Raw genomic sequence first — 22,975 nt, 5'->3', positions numbered from 1 at the left:
CCAGTCTTCACTAAGTCATCCATACATCAACTGTCTTAAAATCATTTATTTACTAAACAAAGTAATTCACAGAAAGCATACAAACAGTAGTTATCGTTACAAAGAATTGGTAGAGTAATGTACCCTAGTGGGCTAAACCGGCATGGTGGCTTGTTAAACAAAGGGTGATACAGGGCAGCTCAGAAGGCACAACAAAGTTGATAAATATTAACAATTGATATGCTAATCCTTTGCACATGAACGCTCACTCATTTGAGAACAATTGCAATCAATATATATTTACGTTCAGTGTGTCGTCGGGATCCTTGTTGGAGAGTTTTTGTCCTGTTGGAGAGTTTTTGTCCGCGTTCTCTCTCTCGGTTAGAATGGATCTTTCGAAGCGACATTCGTTCATGTCGTTATAGAATGGCTGTTTCGTCGGTCTTCGCGTTCAATGATATCGAATTTCTAGCTGCAGACTATTAATTAATATCAAAGACTTGTTAGTATTCTGTTGGTATCGATAGTCTAAAAGTTTAACCACGTGGTATGGTTAAACTTCAGTAGAGGGATGCATGGTCAAAGCTATTGGCCAACTCGTAATGGAGTGGAGGCCTGGTCTCAAGAAAGAAATTCTGGGTGGGGGTTTTATACTGAACATAGAAAAGCTTGTCACATGACGTCTTGTCCTGTCTGTGTCCCTGGGGGCGTGCCGATGACTTAGTTAAGCTTTTGAACAGAAATACAATTCTCTCACATTAACATCAGTACATAGCATCTCAAAATATTCCAAATAGCTTTAATCTTATTAACCTGTTATGGCTAGGGGGCAGTATTTTCACGGCTGGATAAAAAACGTACCCGATTTAATCTGGTTACTACTCCTGCCCAGTAACTAGAATATGCATATAATTATTGGCTTTGGATAGAAAACACCCTAAAGTTTCTAAAACTGTTTAAATGGTGTCTGTGAGTATAACAGAACTCATATGGCAGGCAAAAACCTGAGAAGATTTCATGCAGGAAGTGGCCTGTCTGACAAGGTGTCGTTCTTCTTGTCTCTGTTTATTGAAGAGTGAGGATCTTAGCTGTCCCGTGACACTTCCTACGGCTGCCATAGGCTCTCAGAAGGCGGCAAAACGCTGAATCGTGGCTTTGCAGGCTCTGGCTGAAACAAAGTAGCGCGTTTGGGTAGTGGTTGGTTACAGTACTGTGAGACTCAGGCTCGTGCCCGCGTCGACCGAAAGCTTTGTTTTCTTTCCTCTGTTTAGCTAAATGGACATTCCCGGTCGGAATATTATCGCTTTTTTACGAGAAAAATGGCATAAAAATGGATTTTAAACAGCGGTTGACATGCTTCGAAGTACGGTAATGGAATATTTAGATTTTTTTTGTCACGAATTGCGCCATGCGCGCGACCCTGATTTACCATTTCGGATAGTGTCTGGGACGCACGAACAAAACGCCGCTATTCGGATATAACGATGGATTATTTTGGACCAAACCAACATTTGTTATTGAAGTAGCAGTCCTGGGAGTGCATTCTGACGAAGACAACAAAAGGTAATCAAACTTTTATAATAGTAAATCTGATATTGGTGAGTGCTAAACTTGCCGGGTGTCTAAATAGCTAGCCCGTGATGGCTGGGCTATGTACTTAGAATATTGCAAAATGTGCTTTCACCAAAAAGCTATTTTAAAATCGGACATATCGAGTGCATAGAGGAGTTCTGTATCTACAATTCTTAAAATAATTGTTATGCTTTTTGTGAACGTTTATCGTGAGTAATTTAGTAAATTGTTAGCAAATTCCCCGGAAGTTTGCGGGGGTATGCTAGTTCTGAACGTCACATGCTAATGTAAAAAGCTGTTTTTTGATATAAATATGAACTTGATTGAACAAAACATGCATGTATTGTATAACATAATGTCCTAGGTGTGTCATCTGATGAAGATCATCAAAGGTTAGTGCTGCATTTAGCTGTCTTCTGGGTTTTTGTGACATTATATGCTAGCTTGAAAAATGGGTGTCTGATTTTTTTCTGGCTTGTTACTCTGCTGACATAATCTAATGTTTTGCTTTCGCTGTAAAGCCTTTTTGAAATCAGACAGTGTGGTTAGATAAAGGAGAGTCTTGTCTTTAAAATGCTGTGAAATAGTCATATGTTTGAAAAATTGAAGTTTTTGTATTTTTGAGGAATTTGTAATTCGCGCCACGCCTATCATTGGATATTGGAGCAGGTGTTCCGCTAGCGGAACGTCTAGATGTAAGAGGTTAAATCATTTTATACAACCATTAGATGTAAGTCTCATCGCTGAGGCTAGTATATAAACCTTAGTATGGTAATATGGCCATATTGTCTCTAATGAGCCTCACAAAATTGTACCAAGCGGACCAGTTTGTAGCTGGATTCTTCACCTGATCTTTTAGACCTTATCCAGAACATAAATGTCGTTCGGTTCTCCAATTCTGTGAGGTGGAAGAATCCTTTGTTCTCTCCATGAGAACACTCTGTCTCTTTACTGTGGCCTGTTAGGCAGGACATTCCCTTTGGAATTTACGACCGCCTTTACACAGCATTGTGTCAGATGTATAGAGGTCGGGGGATGGTGCATAGAAAACCCAGAGGGCAACGTCATGACAGTGTTAATGTGTACAGGAGATGGGCCACAGTCATGATACCTAGTGTATGTTTCCGCATTCTCCAAAAATGCTAGCCAGAGGATTTGAGTTATTCTCTGATCCATGGCTTGTACTGATACTATGGTTTATTAATGGAGAAGATGAAGGTTTCTTTCTAAATTGAGACATACACAATGCACAACTGAAATTGATTGGAGGTTATGGAGCAGGGAGGTTGTTAGGAATGTCTCCATGCCTTTGAACAACCTTTATATTGTCTAGGGATTGTTTGAGTAGTTTATCATGAGATATTGTATGAATCCTTTTCCTGCAGTCGAATGACCAGAAGCACCCTCTAGTGGCCCCTTGGGGGTGCGATTGTATTAATATTTAAAATAATTTCATAATAAACATTATTTAACAGTCAAACAGGCACTCAGCCAGCCAAATCCCAAGTTGAGATCTTTATCAGCCTCTCTCCCCTCCAACACAAGGCCATAAATCACAAAGATCAATATCAAAAGCACACAAAAACTGAGAACCTCAACTCTGAGGAAAACTGAGAACCTCTACTCTGAGGAAAACTGAGAACCTCAACTCTGAGGAAAAACAAGTAATAACTCCATGTTGTTTGCGCATTCAGTAAGCTACTCAAAATGTTGGACGCGCGAGGAAAATGTCACAACGAAAAGTCAAAAAAAGTTATATTTACGTTCGTTCAAACATGTCAAACGTTGTATAGCATCAATCTTTAGGGCCTTTTTCAATCAGAAAACTTTTTGGAACACAGCTAACTCTCGCGTGAATGCGCGCAAATGAACTGATGCCCTTCCCTGGGTCACCAACTTCCAACTTCCTTTGTTGGCTCTCTGTTCACCATAGAAGCCTCAAACAACTTTCTAAAGACTGTTGACGTCTAGTGGAAGCCTTAGGAAGTATAAAATGAACCCTAACTCACTGTGTGTTCGATAGGCAGGGACTTGAAAGAACTACAGGAACCAGATTTTAATTTTCTGCTTGTATTTTTCTCAGGTTTTTGCCTGCCATATGAGTTCTGTTATACTCACACACATCATTTAAACATTTGGACATATATTATGAACTTTATCGAACAAAACATTTATTGTGGACCTGGGATTCCTGGAAGTGCCTTCTGATGAAGATTATTAAAGGTAAGTGAATATTTATAATGCTATTTATGCATTTAGATGACTCCAAAATGGTGGGTATCTGTAATTGCCTGTTGTATTTTTCTGAGCACACTACTCAGAGTTTTGCAAAGTGTGCTTTCCCAGTAAAGTTATTTTGAAATCTGTCAATGCGTTTGCATTCTGGAGATGTTAATCTATAATTCTTTGAATAACAGTTTAATATTTTATCAACGTTTATGACGAGTATTTTTATAGATTGTTGTGCTGATTCACCGGCAGTTTTGGGGGAAATACATTTTCTGAACGTCACACGCTAATGTAAAATGGGGTTTTTGGATATAAATATGAACTTGATAGAACAAAAAATGCATGTATTGTCTAACATAATGTCCTAGGAGTGTCATCTGATGAAGATTGTCAAAGGTTAGTGCATAATTTTAGCTAGTTTTCTGCTTTTGGTGACGCTTGTCCTTGCATTGAAAATGGCTGTGTGTAATGTTTTGTCTATGTACTGTCCGAACATAATCTAACTTTATGCTTTCGCCGTAAAGCCTTTTTGAAATCAGACAACGTGGTTGGATTAAGGAGATGTTTATCTATAAAATGGTGTAAAATAGTTGTATGTTTGAGAAATTTGAATTATGACATTTTGTTGTTTTGAATTTGGCGCTCTGATTTTTCACTGGCTGCACGGTGGGTGGGACACAAGCTCCCCACTAGCCTCAAAAAGTTCAAGCCTGTGCTCGTAATGGCTGCTCAGTGAAACAACCTATCCTGATTTGTCATAGACGTTTGCAAAAAACTTGAATGAGCAAGCCTTCCTTTATGAACTGGCCTCTGTAAAATGGTATAGAATCAGCTTGATCACCTCTGTCAAAGACGATTGGATATTCTTTTTTGATATTTTCAATGGTATTGTTAAAAAACAGGTTCAGCCCCTGGTTTGACCGTGATCTTGCAGTGGTACTCCACCTCAAGAATTGCATTTGGTGAAAGGCTTGGCACACGCATTCTCAGGCTGACTGACTCTCGTTCAGGCAAATGAGAAAAAAGTGCACTCCGACTATCCGGAAGGCCAAAGTTAGTTACTTTAAGGGGTGGTTCTCTCTCTGTGGGTCTAAACCCAAGAAGTTATGGAAAATGGTTAAAGACCTGGAGAATAAACCGTCCTCCTCACAGCTGCCCATGTCCCTTAGAGGAATTCATGGCAGAGGTGAGAAGTTCTTGAGTCTCCGGTATCCGGTATCCGGGAAAAAGGCGGCCAGCAAACTGCTTGACTTACGTCAAAACTCCCGTAGTGTGGCAGACTATGCTGTGGACTGTCGGATGTTGGCCTCGGAGAATGCCTGGAATCCGGAGTCTCTTTTCGATAATTTTCTGCACGGGTTATCTGAAGAGGTAAAGGATGAGCTAGCTGCTCAGGAACTGCCGGTGGACCTCGACTCTCTTATTGCCTTAACCATTAAAATTGGTGGAACGCATGAGTGAGAGGAAGTCTGGTCTCGGGCACACTCGGGCACACTCGTGCACCCAATATGGCGCGTTCACCTCCTATGGAATCCGGAGGTTTCCGAAGGCAGCTCTTCCGAGAGGAGTCGAAGCCACCCGAACTCCCTCGTGAATCTACGACGAGTGAGTTAGATACTCCTGAGCCTATGCAGTTGGGAAGAACTAGGCTATCAGTTTGGGAGAGCTCACGGAGGATGAACAGTAACTGTTGTCTGTACTGTGGAGGGGCAGGACATTTTATAGCTACCTGCCAAATTAGGAACCCCTTGTCTTTAGTGGGTACCAGTACAATGGTGAGTCAGACTGGGAGTTCCCTAATTCCCATCACCCGCACACCGCTTTTTGCTCTTGTGCTGTGGGGAGACCAATCTAAGTCTCTTCAAGTGCTCATTGACTGTTGCTGATGAAAATCTTATGGATGCCACGATAGCTTTGGAGCGTGGTGTTTTCTACTGCAGGGTTGTGAGCTCAATCCCTGCATAGGCCATGCACTGTACATTGAATATTTGTTCATTAATTATTGCTTTGGATAAAAGAGACTGGTAAATGACAGCAAATTGATAGGGTCACCTCCTATAAGTATCTTGGGAATTAGTTAGAAGAAAAGCTGAATTTTAAACGGCACATTGATAACCTATTCCATTGAAAGCAATCTACCACTCAGCCTCTCTCTGTGCCCATGGATGCTAGGGCACTGGACGGCCACTCTATAGGGGAAGTCACCAATAGTACTGTGCCCGGTTAATTACGGGTTTCTGGTAACCACAGTGGGACAATACAGTTCCTCCTCATTACATTTCCCCATGTTCCTGTTGTGTCGGGATTTTCCTGGCTCCAAAAGCACAATCCTGTGATTGACTGGACCACAAGCTCCATCCTGGGTTGGAGCCCATTTTGCCATTCCCACTGCCTTCAAGGAGCACAGCCTTCCTCAAGTCACCTTCCTCAGGATGTTAGCAAGACTGTGGATGTCTCTGCTATCCCCACATAATACATTTTACATGTACATTAACGTCATTTAGCAGACGCTCATCCAGAGAACAACCATTTTACAATAGTACATCTATATCATTTTTTTTTTGGGGGGGGGGGGGGTTAGAAGGATTACTTTATCCTATCCCAGGTATTCCTTAAAGAGGTGGGGTTTCAAGTGTCTACGGAAGGTGGTGATTGACTTCGACGTACCTGGAGAAGAGTCAGGGCGGCTATTCTCAAGACCAACTCCAGGTATCGTTGCCGGACCCCAGCTCCCCGCTACCGCATTGGGCAGAGTATATGGCTGTCCACACCGGACCTGCCCCTTTGGGTGGAGTCCCACAAACTGTCCCCCCGTTTTATTGGTCCTTTTCCCATGTCCTGAGTTCCACTGCTGTCCGTCTCTTGTTACCCCGTACTCTCCGTATTCACCCTACGTTCCATGTGTCTAGAATTAAACCCATGTCTCTCAGTTCTTTCTGTCCCCAGGACCCCCCCCCCCCCCCCCCCCCCCCCCTCCCCGTGTCATTGATGGCCATCCGGCATACACAGTGATACGTCTCCTGGGTGTTCAACCACGGGGCAGGGGTTTCCAGTACCTGGTTGACTGGGAGGGTTATGGCCCGGAGGAGAGGTGCTGGGTTCCTGCTAGAGACATCCTAGATCCAGCCCTCATCGCCGACACCCCAGTCAACCAGGTCGGACGCCAGCTGGCGCTCCGGGGGGGTTTACCTTCACACCCTGATCTGTTTCAACTGTCCTTGTTATTGTCTCCACCCCCTCCAGGTGTCGCTTGTTTTCCCCAGTGTATTTATCCCTGTGTTTCCTGTCTCTCTGTGCCAGTTCGTCTTGTATGTCCAAGCCTACCAGGTTTAAAAAAAATAATGTTTTCCTGCTTTGCCTTTTCTCCTTTTTCTAGTCCTCCCGGTTTTGACCCTTGCCTGTTCTGGACTCTTGTACCCGCCTGCCCTGACCTCGAGCCTGCCTGCCACTCTGTACCTCCTGGACTCTGAACTGGTTATGACCTTTTGCCTGTCCATGACCATTCTCTTGCCTATTTCCTTTGAATTTATTAAACATCTTAAACTCCAACCATCTGCATTTGGGTTTCGCAAAGTGTCACGATAGGCCCAATAGCGGAGGGTTAGGTTCCATGGCCACACCTGTCTCTCTCTGTGCGTTTTTTATAAGAGAACATGCGTGTCAATGGGCATGCACAGTCTGGGTAAATTTGTCAGATTACAAAGCAGAACACATGGATAATCATGTCTTCTATCAAATAGTTAATAAACAAGGCTTCTTGACCTTGAGGGGTAAACTACAAAGCCAGATCAATGACTTAGCCAGCCAACTTCCCAAACTATACTAAATTAATGTTTTCGTTTTTAGGAAGATAAGAATGAAATGGGCATGGTCTAAGTGTCTCAACAACCTAAAACATGTCTAAGTTTAGCTAAGAGGTGAACCAGAAAAACTGTTATTTTTGGATGTTTAACAAAGTTAGCTGGCTAACTCATTGATCCTGCTCTGTAGTTTACCCTCAGGCTGATGGCAATGAGGTAATGCTATAGCCCTATTTATTCTCCCGGAGTTCCACCCTCCACCTGCCGATGGACTGACAACCACTCACCAAGAAGGCCTCTTTTCCCCGCAAGTGAATCACGTCTGAAAGGCAAATCATACTGTAAATACAAGATCATGACAATGTTCTCAGTGACTGAGGAGACAGACGTTCGTTCTGTTGTATAATCTTAAGATCGAGGTTGAGTTTTCTCTGACATGACAACGGATGCTCTGGCTTTCCATATTGACTGTAATGCTGCCCAGATACTTGTTTTAATAGTGCTTTTGACCTTGCAAAGACATGCAAAGCAGATGTACAGGAACAGAAAGCACAGAGATGCCAAATTGATCTGAACAGTTGGATGAAGCATGGAGAAATATTGCACACCATATTCGAATCAAATCAAATCAAATGTATTTATATAGCCCTACTTACATCAGCTGATATCTCAAAGTGCTGTACAGAAACCCAGCCTAAAACCCCAAACAGCAAGTAATGCAGGTGTAGAAGCACGGTGGCTAGGAAAAACTCCCTAGAAAGGCCAAAACCTAGGAAGAAACCTAGAGAGGAACCAGGCTATGAGGGGTGGCCAGTCCTCTTCTATTCCCTTGAAAGCAATCACTTCTCTCTCGCTCTTAATAGCCGCAAGTCAGATTAGAGTTGCCAAGGATGTGAAAAGCCAGCAATTACAATTCAAGCAAAATAAAAATTGTGAAAATTGGTTATACTTTTCTTCAACCCTTCATTAGCCTTCATAACACTGTCATAATGGTGACATTACAGACACATGCGTTATCCCTGCACAGGATGGGAGAATGGGACACTCACTCACAAGCTTTGCTTTGTAAAGGGCCCTGAATGCAAGGTGTGAGTGAGTTGAACAAGTTGCAATATAGAGTTTTAAATGATTTGAAAAAGTAGACGCCAATAAAAACAATATTTTAAATTGGATCATATCTATCGTGGTATATTCTTCCAGAACCGCTGGCTTCTTTTAAACTTGGTTTGACAGAAGTGAAATAATATGAAGCACGTTTCAAGATTTAGCATGTCAGGATTGACCAGAGAGAGCTAACGCCACATAAAAACTGATTGTTGATAAGGGTGATAAGGGAAAGAAACGTGTTAGCGATGATGAAAGCCAGATGAATGTCCTGTAAATGTCTTTCGAAATAAGTCAATTGTTGTTTTGACACTGAACCACGCTCATAAACACTTGTATCTCTGTTTCATGTACAGTACAACAGCCTAACCTATACACAAGCAGTGTCCTTTGCACGGAGATAGTTTTATAGACTAGTTTGAATGAACAAGGGACCATTTTTCCTAACTCTGATCTCTGTGTGTAGCAGAGAACGAACAACCTTTCCCCTGGTTTCTACAGTTCCATATCTAAAGTTTTCTGAGAAATGGCACTCTAGACACATGAAAAAATACTACCCTTTACTATAGAATACTACAGTACTTACTATAGGATTATATAGTAAACTGTAGTGTACTGTAGAATACTATACGACACACAGTAGTATCCTTCTAACGTGTAATACTTACAGTTGAAGTCGGAAGTTTACATACACTTAGGTTGCAGTCATTAAAACTCGTTTTTCAACCACTCTACAAATTTATTGTTAACAAACTATAGCGTTGGCAAGTCGGAGAGGACATCTACTTTGTGCATGACACAAGTAATTTTTCCAACAATTGTTTACAGACAGATTATTTCACTTATAATTCACTGTATCACAATTCCAGTGGGTCAGAAGTTTACATACACTAAGTTGACTGTACCTTTAAACAGCTTGGAAAATTCCAGAAAATGATGTCATGGCTTTAGAAGCTTCTGATAAGCTAATTGACATTGACATCATTTGAGTCAATTGGAGGTGCACCTGTGGATGTATTTCAAGGCCTACCTTCAAAGTCAGTGCCTCTGTAACGATCGTCGTGCAGGAAGGAAGAAGTGGACCAAGGCGCAGCTGGGAGCGAACTCATGTTATTTATTACAGACTGAAATAACACGGTCAAAACAGAGAATAAACGTATCGCTACTGCTCCAACAAAAAGAGACAACAATCCACAAACATCGTGGGGGGAAAAGGAACTTAAATATGATTCCCCAATCAGAGGCAACTAGTGACAGCTGTCTCTGATTGGGAATCGACAGAACCCAACATAGAAATACGCCCCAAAGCAAGGCTATACCAAAAACATAGAAAATAAACTATAGAAATGCCACACCCTGACCAAAATAGAAGAGTTCACCTGGTCAGGGCGTGACAGTACCCCCCCTCCAACGGTGCGTACTCCCGGCGCACCAACCTAAAGTCTATTAGGGGGGGGGGACCCAGGTGGGCGCCTCACCCTCGGTGGAGGCTCTGGCCCCGGGCGTGTTTCTCCCCCTGCCCCCACCCTAGCCCTACCCCTCTGGCCCGGACTGGACCACGGTGGAGCGGCATGCTCAGGCTCCGGAGCGGAGCCGCCGACCGGAACAGGACTGGTCACCGGTGGACCGGACACAGGCCGTGCCGGACTGTGGACACGCGCCGTGGGCCTGGTGCGGGGAACAGGGACGGGCCGGACAGGACCGGGGACACGCACCACCAACCTGGTGCGGGGAGCAGGGACGGGCCGGACTGGCCTGGGGACACGCACCACCAACCTGGTGCGGGGAGCAGGGACGGGCCGGACTGGACTGGGGACGCGCACCACTAACCTGGTGCGGGGAGCAGGGACGGGCCGGACAGGACTGGGGACACGCACCACTAACCTGGTGCGGGGAGCAGGGACGGGCCGGACTGGACTGGGGGTACACACCACTGGCTTGGTGCGGGGAGCAGGGACGGGCCGGACTGGACTGGGGACGCGCACAACTAACCTGGTGCGGGGAGCAGGGATGGGCCGGACAGGACTGGGGACACGCACCACTGGCTTGGTGCGGGGAGCAGGGATGGGCCGGACAGGACTGTGGACACGCACCACTAACCTGGTGCGGGGAGCAGGGACGGGCCGGACTGGACTGGGGGCACACACCACTGGCTTGGTGCGGGGAGCAGGGACGGGCCGGACTGGACTGGGGACGCGCACCACTAACCTGGTGCGGGGAGCAGGGATGGGCCGGACAGGACTGGGGACACGCACCACTGGCTTGGTGCGGGGAGCAGGGATGGGCCGGACAGGACTGGGGACACGCACCACTAACCTGGTGCGGGGAGCAGGGACGGGCCGGACAGGACTGGGGACACGCACCACTAACCTGGTGCGGGGAGCAGGGACGGGCCGGACTGGACTGTGACCGCACACCAGCGACACAGTGCGCATAAGCGGCGCCGGATATCCTGGACCGAGGAGGCGCACTGGAGGTCTGGAGTGCACAGCTGACATCACCCGTTCTGGCTCAACACCCACCTTAGCCTGGCAAGTGTGGAGCGCTGGCACAGAACGCACTGGGCTGTGTAGCCGTACCGGAGACACAGTGCGCGTCCTCGGCGCAGGATACATCGGACCGAGAAGGGGCACCGGAGGCCAGGAGCGCTGAGCCGGCACAACACGTCCTCGCTGAACACTCCCCCTAGCCCGGCAAATGTGGGGCGCTGGCACAGAGCGCACTGGGCTGTGCAGGCGCACTGGCGATACCGTGCGCACCTCTGCCACCCAAGGCTCTTCCTCCACGCTGTCCCTACGCAGGTCCTCCAGGACCTGCCACATCTCTGCCTCCTCCTTCGCCATTATCCCCCACGAGAGCAGTGGTCTGGGCTCTTCCTCTGCCCTTCCGGACCACCCCATTAGCCCCCCCCCAAAAAATTATTGGGGGTGTCTTCCGGGCCTCTTCGACCGCCGCCTGCGACTCCTTCCACCGGCTGGCATCACCTCCTCGACCTGGGAATCCTTCCGCCAGGGTCCTTTCCCCGACATGATCTCCTCCCAGGTCCAGAACTCCTTTCCCTTGCGAGCCCATCTCTCGCGCTCCTTTTCCTCCCGCTGCTTGGTCCTGGTCAGGTGGGTTGTTCTGTAACGATCGTCGTGCAGGAAGGAAGAAGTGGACCAAGGCGCAGCTGGGAGCGAACTCATGTTATTTATTACAGACTGAAATAACACGGTCAAAACAGAGAATAAACGTATCGCTACTGCTCCAACAAAAAGAGACAACAACCCACAAACATCGTGGGGGGAAAAGGAACTTAAATATGATTCCCCAATCAGAGGCAACTAGTGACAGCTGTCTCTGATTGGGAATCGACAGAACCCAACATAGAAATACGCCCCAAAGCAAGGCTATACCAAAAACATAGAAAATAAACTATAGAAATGCCACACCCTGACCAAAATAGAAGAGTTCACCTGGTCAGGGCGTGACAGCCTCTTTGCATGACAACACGGGGAAAACAAAAGAAATCAGCCAAGACCTCAGAAAATAAATTTGCAGACCTCCACAAGTCTGGTTCATCCTTTCCAAATGCCTGAAGGTACCACGTTCATCTATTCAAACAATAGGATGCACGTATAAACACCATGGGACTACGCAGCCGTCATACCGCTCAGGAAGAAGACACGTTCTGTCTCCTAGAGATGAACGTACTTCGATGCGAAAAGTGCAAATCAATCCCAGAACAACAGCAAAGGACCTTGTGAAGATGCTGGAGGAAACAGGTACAAAAGTATCTATATCCACAGTAAAACAAGTCCTATATCGACATAACCTGAAAGGCCTCTCAGCAAGGAAGAAGCCAGTGCTCCAAAACCGCCATAAAAAAGCCAGACTACGGTTTGCAACTGGACATGGGAACAAAGATCATACTTTTTGGAGAAATATCCTCTGGTCTGATGAAACAAAAATAGAACTGTTTGGCCATAATGGACATCATTAATTTTAGAGGACAAAGGGGGAAGCCTGCAAGCGAAAGATCACCATCCCAACTGTGAAGCACGGGGGTGGCAGCATCATGTTGTGGGGGTGCTATGCTGCAGGAGGGACTGGTGCACTTCACAAAATAGATGGCATCATGAGAAAGGACAATTATGTGGATATATTGAAGCAACATCTCAAGACATCAGTCAGGAAGTTAAAGCTTGGTCACAAATGGGTCTTCCAAATGGACAATGACCCCAAGCATACTTCCAAAGTTGTGGCAAAATGGCTTAAAAGGACAACAAAGTCAAGGTATTGGAGTTATCATCACAAAGTCCTGACCTCAATCCTATAGAAAATTTGTGGGCAGAACTGAAAAAGCGTGTACGAGCACGGAGGCCTACAAACCTGACTCAGATACACCAGCTCTGTCAGGAGGAATGGGCCAAAATTCCCCCAACTTATTGTGTGAAGCTTGTGGAAGGCTACCTGAAACGTTTCATCCAAGTTAGACAATTTAAAGGCAATGCTACCAAATACTAATTGAGTGTATGTAAACTTCTGACCCACTGGGAATGTGATGAAATAAATAACATTTGAAATAAATCATTCTCTCAACTATTATTCTGACATTTCACATTCTTAAAATAAAGTGGTGATACTAACTGACCTAAGACGGGGAATTATTACTAGGATTAAATGTCAGGAATTGTGAAAAACTGAGTTTAAATGTATTTGGCTAAGGTGTATGCAAACTTCCGACTTCAACTGTACTATAGAATGTTGTAGTATACTGTAGAATACTATTGTAAATACTACAGTAAGGTTCACAAAAACACTACAGTCCACAAAACACCACAGTCCACAAAAACACTACAGTCTGCAAAAACACTGCTTTTTTAACTATAGTAAATAGTTCAGTATGCAATTTGCACATACCCTGCCCATTCCCCTCCCCCATATCCCAATTTGTGCCACCTATAGGTGAGAAACCTACATACCAAGTATAGCCCATATACTAAGTATAGCCCATATACTGTGTTCCCTACAGGTTATACATTCACTTTATTAGGTACACCTCACTCATTCACAAAGATGCATCGCTCCAACAGACATTGAGTCACGTGGCTTGCTATATCAAGCAGACAGACAGGCATCGAGGCATTCAGTTACTGTTCAATTGAATGTTAGAATGAGCAAAATGAGTGTGATCGTCGGTGCCTGAAACGCCGGATCCAGTATCTCAGAAATGGCCACCCTCCTGAGCTTTTCACGCACGACAGTGTCTATGGTTTCCTCAAGATTGGTGCGACAAACAAAAAACATCCAGTCAGTGGCAGTCCTGTGGGCAAAAACAGTTTGTTGATGAGAGGTCAAAGGAGAATGGTAAGAATCATGCAAGCTAACATTTGGGCCACAAACAGACAAATAGCAGTGCAGTACAACAGTGGTGTGCAGAACGGCATCTCAGAACACACAACTAGTCGACCCTTGTCACGGATGGGCTATTTCAGCAGATGACCACACCGGGTTCCACTCCAAATCAGCTAAAAATAAGAAGAAGCGTCTCCAGTGGGCACTGTCATGACGTTGGCCTGTGGGTAAGGTTTATGACCTCCCCCCCATAAATACCTTTCCCCCTTCCCCTCTCTTACTGACCCTACTGAAGGACTGCTGTCCTGTTAAATATAGAGAGTCTGGGAACATCAAACAAATGTGGAAAGGTACCACATATTTTGTTAATAAAACCAGTTGGAAATATGCTTGGGAACGTAATGAGTATGTATGTCAGTTCGGTTGTCATCTGAGACATTATGACTGATGACAGGACGACATAAACTGTATCTGAGAAAGTATACACCCTCTAGTTATCAGAGTCACATGGAATTGTTATGCAATTGAAATGTTTGATATTGAAAATGTTTGTTAGGAGATGAAATGTAATTTTAGCTTCCGAATGAGAGATTTGGGTTTTCATAAGGAAAGTGCCCTGCTCGATCAGTAACCCAACCCTGTGAAGAGACAGGGGTTATAAACGATGAAACACCTCCCTCCCCCTCCCCACTATATAATCCTTTGACGAAAAGATAACCAGGTAGTTCCAGTACGAGAGGCCTGCAGCCTCTACGTTAGAAGGACACACATGTCAACTAAGCCAACCTCGGCGTGAGCTATGGTATGAACTGGTATGAACTTTGAGCTTATTCACTACAGAAGTGCTACTTCCTAGCCGTTGAGTTAGCAGCGGCCGCTGTAACGTGGGCTAGGAAAGGACGGACGACGGATCCAGTCTAACAGACGGACGAAGATACCACCACGTATCCAATTGACCACCAGAGACATTCTTCCGAGTAACAGGAAGATCTGTTGGCCAACCCGGCCAGCATCTACGACCAATCTACCGAAGCGCAGCTCAGAGTAAATATTTATTGCATTTTCCTTTTCCAAATGGGCGGTAATTTAGAATGCATAAGATAATGTATTTACGATAGCATAGCTGCTGTTTCTCTGTTCCTAAATCTTCCCGCTCTTTCATTCAAGCCCAACCCCCTTTCCTTTGTGTAACCAGCCGTCATATCTGTTCCGTCTACCGGGACGTTTTCTGTATGACGACATTGTATTCTGTGTATTTGTAATTCTGTGTGATTAGTTAGGTATTTAGTAAATAAATAATTAAACCCAATTTTGTATTGCTGATTCAACTTGTTAGCCAGGGTTCGTGAAGATAGCCAAGAACTTACAACTTTCATTATGAGACTGAAAATAAGACAAGGGTTAATATTGACTGCTATCGAGGTAAAATATTACTAAGTATTTTAAGAGTTTATTCGGAAGATAACAGCTCTATAAACGTTCTTCCGTGGTGCCCCGACTTTCTAGTTAATTACATTTACATGATTAGCTTAATCAGGTAATATTAATTACAGAGAAATCATTTTATAAGTTAGCATGTCATATCACTTAATCCGGCATAGCCAAAGACACGACAGCACGAAATCACCAACACTGGACAATTGAGTTGGTCAAGGTATAATTGAGACAACTGAATCCCGGTTCCTGTTGCGTCATGCTGATGGTCGAGTCAGGATTTGGTGTAAACAGCATGAGTCCACGGACCCATCCTGCCTGTTGTCAACAGTACAGGCTGGTGGAGGTTGTGTACCGCCGTCCAATCTGCAGCAACTGTGTGATGCCATCATGTCAGCATGGATCAACAACCCCGTGGAACATTATCAACTTGTAGAATTCATGCCCTGTTCTGGAGGCAAAGGGGGTTCCGACACGGTACTAGTTGAGTATACCTAATAAACTGGCCGGTGAAAAGAGAAGCTCTGAACTATCCGTTCAGACCTCAGTCCTACCTACCTACGGGTTATAGAATATTAGCTTTTTAGTATTTCTCCAGTATGTTTCCTCAAGGAGAAAGCCTCCACTTCTATGTCAATGGTAATAAAACAAAAACAGTACAGTAAATACTACACCATACTACAATCTTCAAAAACACTACTTGAATTACTGTAGTATATACCACAGTTTTATTTTATTCAGTATTTATACTATAGTTAACTGTAAATACTACAGTAAATACAGTATTAAAAAATTCTACAGTGTAAACTAAAGTATTTATACCATAGTATACAATAGTATTTTTTAATGCAACTTTTTCCACATTTTGTTGTCTTACGGCCTGAATTTTAAATGGCTAAATAGAGATGTTGTGTCACAATACCAAATAATGTTAAGGTGGTATTATGTTTTTATACATTTTTGTAAAGCTGAAATGTATTGAGACAATAAGTATTCAACCCCTTTGTTATGGCAAGCCTAACTATGTTCAGGAGTAAAAATGTGCTTAACAAGTCAGGTAATAAGTCAGCCAGGTCACCCATGATACAAGTCAGAATTCGACGTCCATCCATGTCGGGAGGAAGTCAGGAGATGACTTGGAAACCGGGCACTAGGGGCAACATTGAGCGATGTTATCTTCAAGTAGGTTTCGGTTTTGCTAGGGAATCGTGGACAGGGATGACAGACGGGTGTAAGCATCTGCCTCTGATTCCAAAGGATGCAAGTTCAAATCCAGCGATAGAAAGTTGTTTTTAAGATTTTTGTTTTAAGCCTATCCCAAACATTAACCCTTACCTTAAACATGTGGGGTAATGCCTAAACTTAACCTTAAACACTATCGATATACCCAGTCACTACAAAGATACACAAAGATACAGGCATCCTTCCTAACTCAGTTGCCGGAGAGGAAGAAAATTTCACCATGAAGCCAATGAAGCCATGAAGCCAATGATGACTTTAAAACAGTTACAGAGTTGAATGTCTGTGATAGGAGAAAACGGAGGATGGATCAACAACATTGTAGTTACTCAACAATATTAACCTAAATTACAGAATGAAAAGAAGGAATCATGTACAGAATAAAAAATATTCCAAGCATGCATCCTGTTTGCAATAAGGCATTAAAGTAAAACTGCAAAATATTTGGCAAAGAAATTAACTTTATGCCCTGAAAACAAAGCTTTATGTTTGGGCCAACTCCAACACAACACATCATTGAGTACCATGCTTAATATTTTCAAGCATGGTGGTGGCTGCATCATGTTACGGGTGTGCTTGTCATCGGCAAACCCTAGGGAGTTTTTTAGGATAAAAAGAAATGTCAAACAGGCATAATCATATCGGAAAACCTGTTTCAGTCTACTTTCCTACAGACACTGGGAGACAAATTCACCTTTCAGCAGGACAATAAGCTAAAACACAAGGCCAAATATACACTGGAGTTTCTTATCAAGACGACATTGAATGTTCCTGAGTGGCCTAGTTAAATTTTTTATTTAAATTGTCTTGAAAATCTATAACAAGACTTGAAAATGGCTGTATAGCAATAATCAACAACCAATTTGAGGTTGAAGAATTTTATAAAGAATAATGTGCAAATATTGTACAATCCAGGTGTGCAAAGCTCTTATAGACTTACCCAGAAAGACTCACAGCTGTAATCACTACCAAAGGTGATTTTAACATGTATTGACTCAGGGGTGTGAATACTTATGTAAATGAGATATGTATTTTCAATAAATGATCTAACATTTCTACATTCAGGTTTTCACTTTGTATTGTGTGTAGATGGGTGAGATTACTATTGTTTAAAAAAACTGTAACACAACAAAATGTATAATAAGTCAAGGGGTGTGAATACTTTCTGAAGGCAGTGTTTCACAGGAACCACACACTTCAGATACTGGAAACAAAAGTCACAAGCAGAAAGGTTATAAAAACCAGCCATACAGTACCTCAGCCAGCTGGCTAAGGATATCTCAAAACACACACCAAAGTCCTACGCAGAGATGACCACTTTATGTTAAAATGATATGAATAAAGATTTATTTTGTGGATTACTTTTAAAATTTTATTTTACAATCTATGACAATCTCGCATTTGTACTTTTTTTCTAGCATATTCCTAGAATGGAGATGGGGGGGATTTTTATTGCTGAATGTTAAATGAAATACACTTCCACTGACTGAAAAAAACTGACTGCTGCTTTTTACCATGCACCCATATACCTTGACCACAAGTACATGCAGAGGAGAGGTGTTGAAACATTTCAAGCGAGGGAAGAAAAATAAAAACATGAGAAACTGACAGGACGAACCTGGCAGCACTTCTATTGGGTGAGGAGGGGGGCAAGGTTGGGGAAATATCACATTTAAACTAGAACTACTGTCTTCTTTTGCATTTTTCAAACATACAAAATTACACTCAGAGTGTGAGAAACCGAAAGGAGAGAAAATCCATTTGTGAGATGTCTACGTGTGTTTGTCAACGTGCCTTCATCTTACAGCCGTTACCAGTGTGTTTTAAATCCTACTTATCGCTTTACTTTTGATCTACACTCATCTGGTGATTTTGTCCTGGTACAGTCATTTCACTTTTTTGGTTGTATTTTAAAATGTATATAACCAGTTTTGCAGGATTATCAACAATCATTTCAAATGCATTGTCAGAACCATTTACTCCAACATTTTTGACAGGTATGAAATGAACTTCCAAACCTTAACCCTTCCCTCAGTGGAGGACAGAGGAGTTTGAGCAAGTCGAGTTGTTACCTTTTAAAATTGATAACCAGTTAGTGACATACTTCATAATAAGCAACATTATTATCCTTATCCACAAGACTGAGCAGCACTCAACATTAGTGAATGAGACCCTTTAAAGTGATTAGTCATTACTGTAGACTTGGGTGTTGTCTGCTTGGTCTGGACTCAGTGAGATAAGAATTCATGAACACAATCAGTCAATGGATATGAATCTGTGAATGAGGAAAATTGACAATTTGAGCAAGCGCTGCATAACTGCATGAAAAATAAGAATGGATATAAATATGTATTGATATCATGTTACTTCTTCTGCACAATAGGCATTACATAGGTTTCACACAACACACTACAGTCACCTCTTAGAAAATGATGTCATCAAACAAAGCAAAATAGAAAGTTTGCATATTTTGGCATTTTATGATCCTCCAAAGTTTCACAGCTATTTCTCTTGTATTGGTTTAGTATGTTCTGCTGTATTCTATTCTATTCTGTTCTATTCTGTTCTGTTCTCCACTGAGATTCCACTCTCCTTTCCTTCTCTTTAGATGGGAGTGCTCAGAGGCGTACCATGGTGGGTGTGTTCTTTATGTCCGTGGGGGGACCTTAGTCTTAGGGAAATATGTTGGTGGAGGGAGAGGGAGAGAGAGAGAGGGGAAGAGGGGGCAGAGGGGTGGGTGGAAGTCCTGAGATGCTGTGCGAACCTTTACTTTGGCCACAGGTACACAATGGACAGGTGAGGAGGATGATGAGGTATGGGTGATGGGAAAGAGATACATTCATGGGATGTTCTTGCTTTGAATTTTGTCTCTTTGTATTGAGCCACTATCACTGATGGCAGGGATATCTCCAGACCAACTGAGACACTGGCCAACGACATTTCTTATTCAGAATCACAGACAGCCAGGACGTTGGAGGCTACCATGAGACAAACCGTTACCCTGTTGGGACAAGGAGGCTACCATGAGACAAACCGTTACCCTGTTGGGACAAGGAGGCTACCATGAGACAAACCTTACCCTGTTGGGACAAGGAGGCTACCATGAGACAAACCTTACCCTGGTGGGACCAGTAAGGAGCCAGGAGACAAACCTTACCCTGTTGGTACAAGGAGGGGGCCAGGAAACAAAGGTGGGGCAGCTGTAAACACACATCAAGCAATGACATGCAGAACCTTCTACCCAACAGAACTCTCTACCCAACAGAACTCTCTACCCAACAGAACTCTTTACCCAAAAGAACTCTTTACCCAACAGCAGCGAACCCTGGAACCCAGGCTGATCTTCACTGTGCACCTACAGTTTTCCTCTACTGATACAGTTGCTTTGGCGCCCAATAGAGCAACCAGTTGGTTGGTACAACAACACATTAGGACATCTAACACTCACACACACACAAGCACAGCTGTACACTAAATCCCCCCCTCCCACACACACACACTTACACACACAAACACTCCTCCCCACTCAGAGAGCAAGGACCTGCGTTGCATTGATCAGATTTTCTACTGGAGAGTACCAAAATGATAAACCCTATAGGTGAATTATATTCATGTAAACATACACCTTATGATTAAGTGGTTTATATTGCATGATGTGGAAGGGGAAGGGTAATGTTCAAATGGGGCTAGACTCCCAGAAGAACGCAGCCTGAAAAGAAAAAAAACAAAGCCCAAAAAAGAAAACAAAAGAGGAAACGTGTATAAAAAATGATGTCCATATAAGAAAGGCTACAAAAACTTCCACTGGCCCTCTGCCATCGGCATACAGCAAAAGGCACCACAATATTACTCAATTTTTGAAGTTGTGAAAAAATTGGCACGTCTTTTTATACTGTAAATCAAAATGTACATATAAATAGAGTTTTCCCTATAAAAAAGTCTTTGCTGTTAACTAGTAGACAACTTTTGCTAAAAATGAAAATAAATATTTCATTTGTTTAGAATATCTGTCAGTTATATAAAATAAAAATATTTTGTATAGGTGCAGGTTTATACTATATTGATTTTCGTTGGTAGCTCATCTTCTTTCTTTAATGGGGTACATTGTCCGGTTTGGACCGTGAGTGTGTCTGTCTGGTCTGTACAGTCCCGCGTGCATCGTGCCGCCCCGAAGAGTGTGACTGAGAAGTCCGACTGTTGGCCGGCCTGCAGATGGTGGAGGGCTCCGCGTTCATATTCTGCATACTGAGGAAGGGCGTGCTCTCGCCCTCCTCCGACTCACTGTCCGTCAGGCAGCTGCGAGAGCCGTAGTCCCGTGACGCCTCGTATCCTCTCGGCGCTACGTAGCCGTTCAGTCTGGACCTCCGCAAGCGCCGACCCCCAACACCACCATTGCCGGTCCCACTTTTCTTTGGTTGTTCACGGGAGGAGAGGTACTCCTGTGTGGTCTCGTAGTCTTCTTCCTCAGCCAGCCTGTAGGGACTAGAGGCCAGGCTGCCCGTGCTGTCGTTCAGGTAGGTGCGGCGCTGCTGCCGGTAGGGCTCCTGGCGCTGGACGTCGTGCAGTGGCACCTGGTAGCGCCGCAGCAGAGGGTGGTCGTCCTCCAGGGGGTAGGGGGTGTGGGCGGCGGGTGGCAGGGACATGGCCTGGCTGGTGTTGGGGGAGGTGATCTGGAAGGTAGGCACCTGCGGGGGCAGCGAGTAAAAGAAGTCCACTGGAGAGAGGCGGGCCGGCGTTGTCAGGGCTGACACATACCTGTAGTGAGGATGAAGGTAGGGTGGGGAGCAGGGAGCGGGGAGGAGAAGGACAGGGAGAGAGAGGACCAGGCCAAACAGCAGCAGCCCAGTTAGATGTCTAACAGAATGATGTGGGACAGGGACCCACCATCCACAAACAGCAGTAAGAGATATTATTGAGTTAGTGTGCAGGTTTGTCAGTTGTGTGTGGATGGTGTTTGTGAAATCCTGCTTGCATTCAGTCAGTTTTCTACATCTTTGTTATGTTATTGAATGTGTTTAATGGTTAATGTGACCTTTAGCCTTACTGAGGGCTATATCTAGGGAAAACATAAGTGTGTGTGTTGTGCTGAGTTTTGAGGTGCTGCTGTATGTTTACAGTACAGTCCCTCTACCTTCATATGTTCTATGGCACTAGGGAAAAACATAGTACCCCCTTTAGGAAAAAGCATCTGAAAGATCCAAAGGCAAATCTAAAATAAAGTAAATCACTGTTCCACTTTAATACTGTTAAGGTAGCACTGCGATGCTGCCTGGCGCTACTGTTCAGTCAAATGTTCATTATAGCCTACGGTAGCCATTTATAGATGAGCTCACTCTCACTAACTCAAACACTCTAAAACAAAAATCTTAAATCTGCAATATGCACCTTTTTGGGTGACCTCACCAAATTCACATAGAAATGTAATTATAGCAAATCTAAGAAGCGGTAAATAGGTTCTATGTACGTCATTTCTATGCTTCCCGTTCTTGAATCTTTCGGGTTTTGTACACCAGCTTCAAACAGCTGAAAATACAATATTTTTGGTGATGGAAAATATATTTCACAGTGGTTTAGATGGTACAATGATTCTTTACTACACTATACTTGATTGTTATGTCACATAAACTGAAATTAAGTGAACTATTAGAATTTTAGCATACCAGGAAATGGCCATTTCAGCATGGTGCATCTTTAAATGAGAAATGTGTGTTGTCATTGGTTTCCAGCTAAAATGACTAAATAGAAGTTATGTACACTTCTCTAAACCTCCGGTGAAGATGAAGATGTGTCCCTACAATAACATCGGTGCTCATTCTTTAGGCATACAGCAACCCAGGGAGGAGATCGCAGTAGAGTTGACAAACACACCACCCCAGAGATCTGCTAGCTAGTGCTCCACCACAAAGATCCGATATTCTGTTCTACTCTCCTTGTCTTAATGAAGTCCTTACGCTATCCACACTCCTGTTTAGCTGCCATACAGATTTAGGGGAGTACAGTACAGTACATTAAGCTTGACACAGCAGATTCTTCACTTGAGAAATACAGCTGGCTGTGGGCTCTCTACTGACGGATTTTACCCTCAAAATACTTTTAACCTTAAAACAGCAACTGGATATATAACATAACTTGTATATACCCACCTTATCCTTCTTTTATCAGAACATGACACAAGAACAGTATACATTTTAAGACTTGCCTGTCCTACAGTTAGTTGTGTGAAACACTTAAGTAAAAATACTTTAAAGTACTACATAAGTAGTTTTTTGTGGTATCTGTAC

At 43.7% G+C, this 22,975-nt stretch overlaps 1 protein-coding gene across 3 annotated transcripts in view; it reads right to left on the bottom strand.

Moving 5' to 3' along the window:
* Positions 1-17,556: 17,556 nt before the first annotated feature.
* nrg2a (neuregulin 2a) overlaps positions 17,557-22,975 on the bottom strand; it is a 106,596-nt gene continuing 101,177 nt past the window's right edge. For all 3 annotated transcript variants that reach the window (XM_014129434.3, XM_082958257.1, XM_082958256.1), the window contains one exon: positions 17,557-21,449. In XM_014129434.3, the coding sequence (XP_013984909.1) occupies positions 20,786-21,449 (664 nt within the window). In that variant the 3' untranslated portion in view covers positions 17,557-20,785. The remainder of the gene's footprint in view (positions 21,450-22,975) is intronic.

This window comes from Salmo salar, chromosome 11 (assembly GCF_965601325.2).
Source record: "Salmo salar chromosome 11, fSalSal1, whole genome shotgun sequence".
Classification (NCBI taxonomy): domain Eukaryota; kingdom Metazoa; phylum Chordata; class Actinopteri; order Salmoniformes; family Salmonidae; genus Salmo; species Salmo salar.
This window is presented reverse-complemented; position numbering and strand designations above follow the sequence as displayed.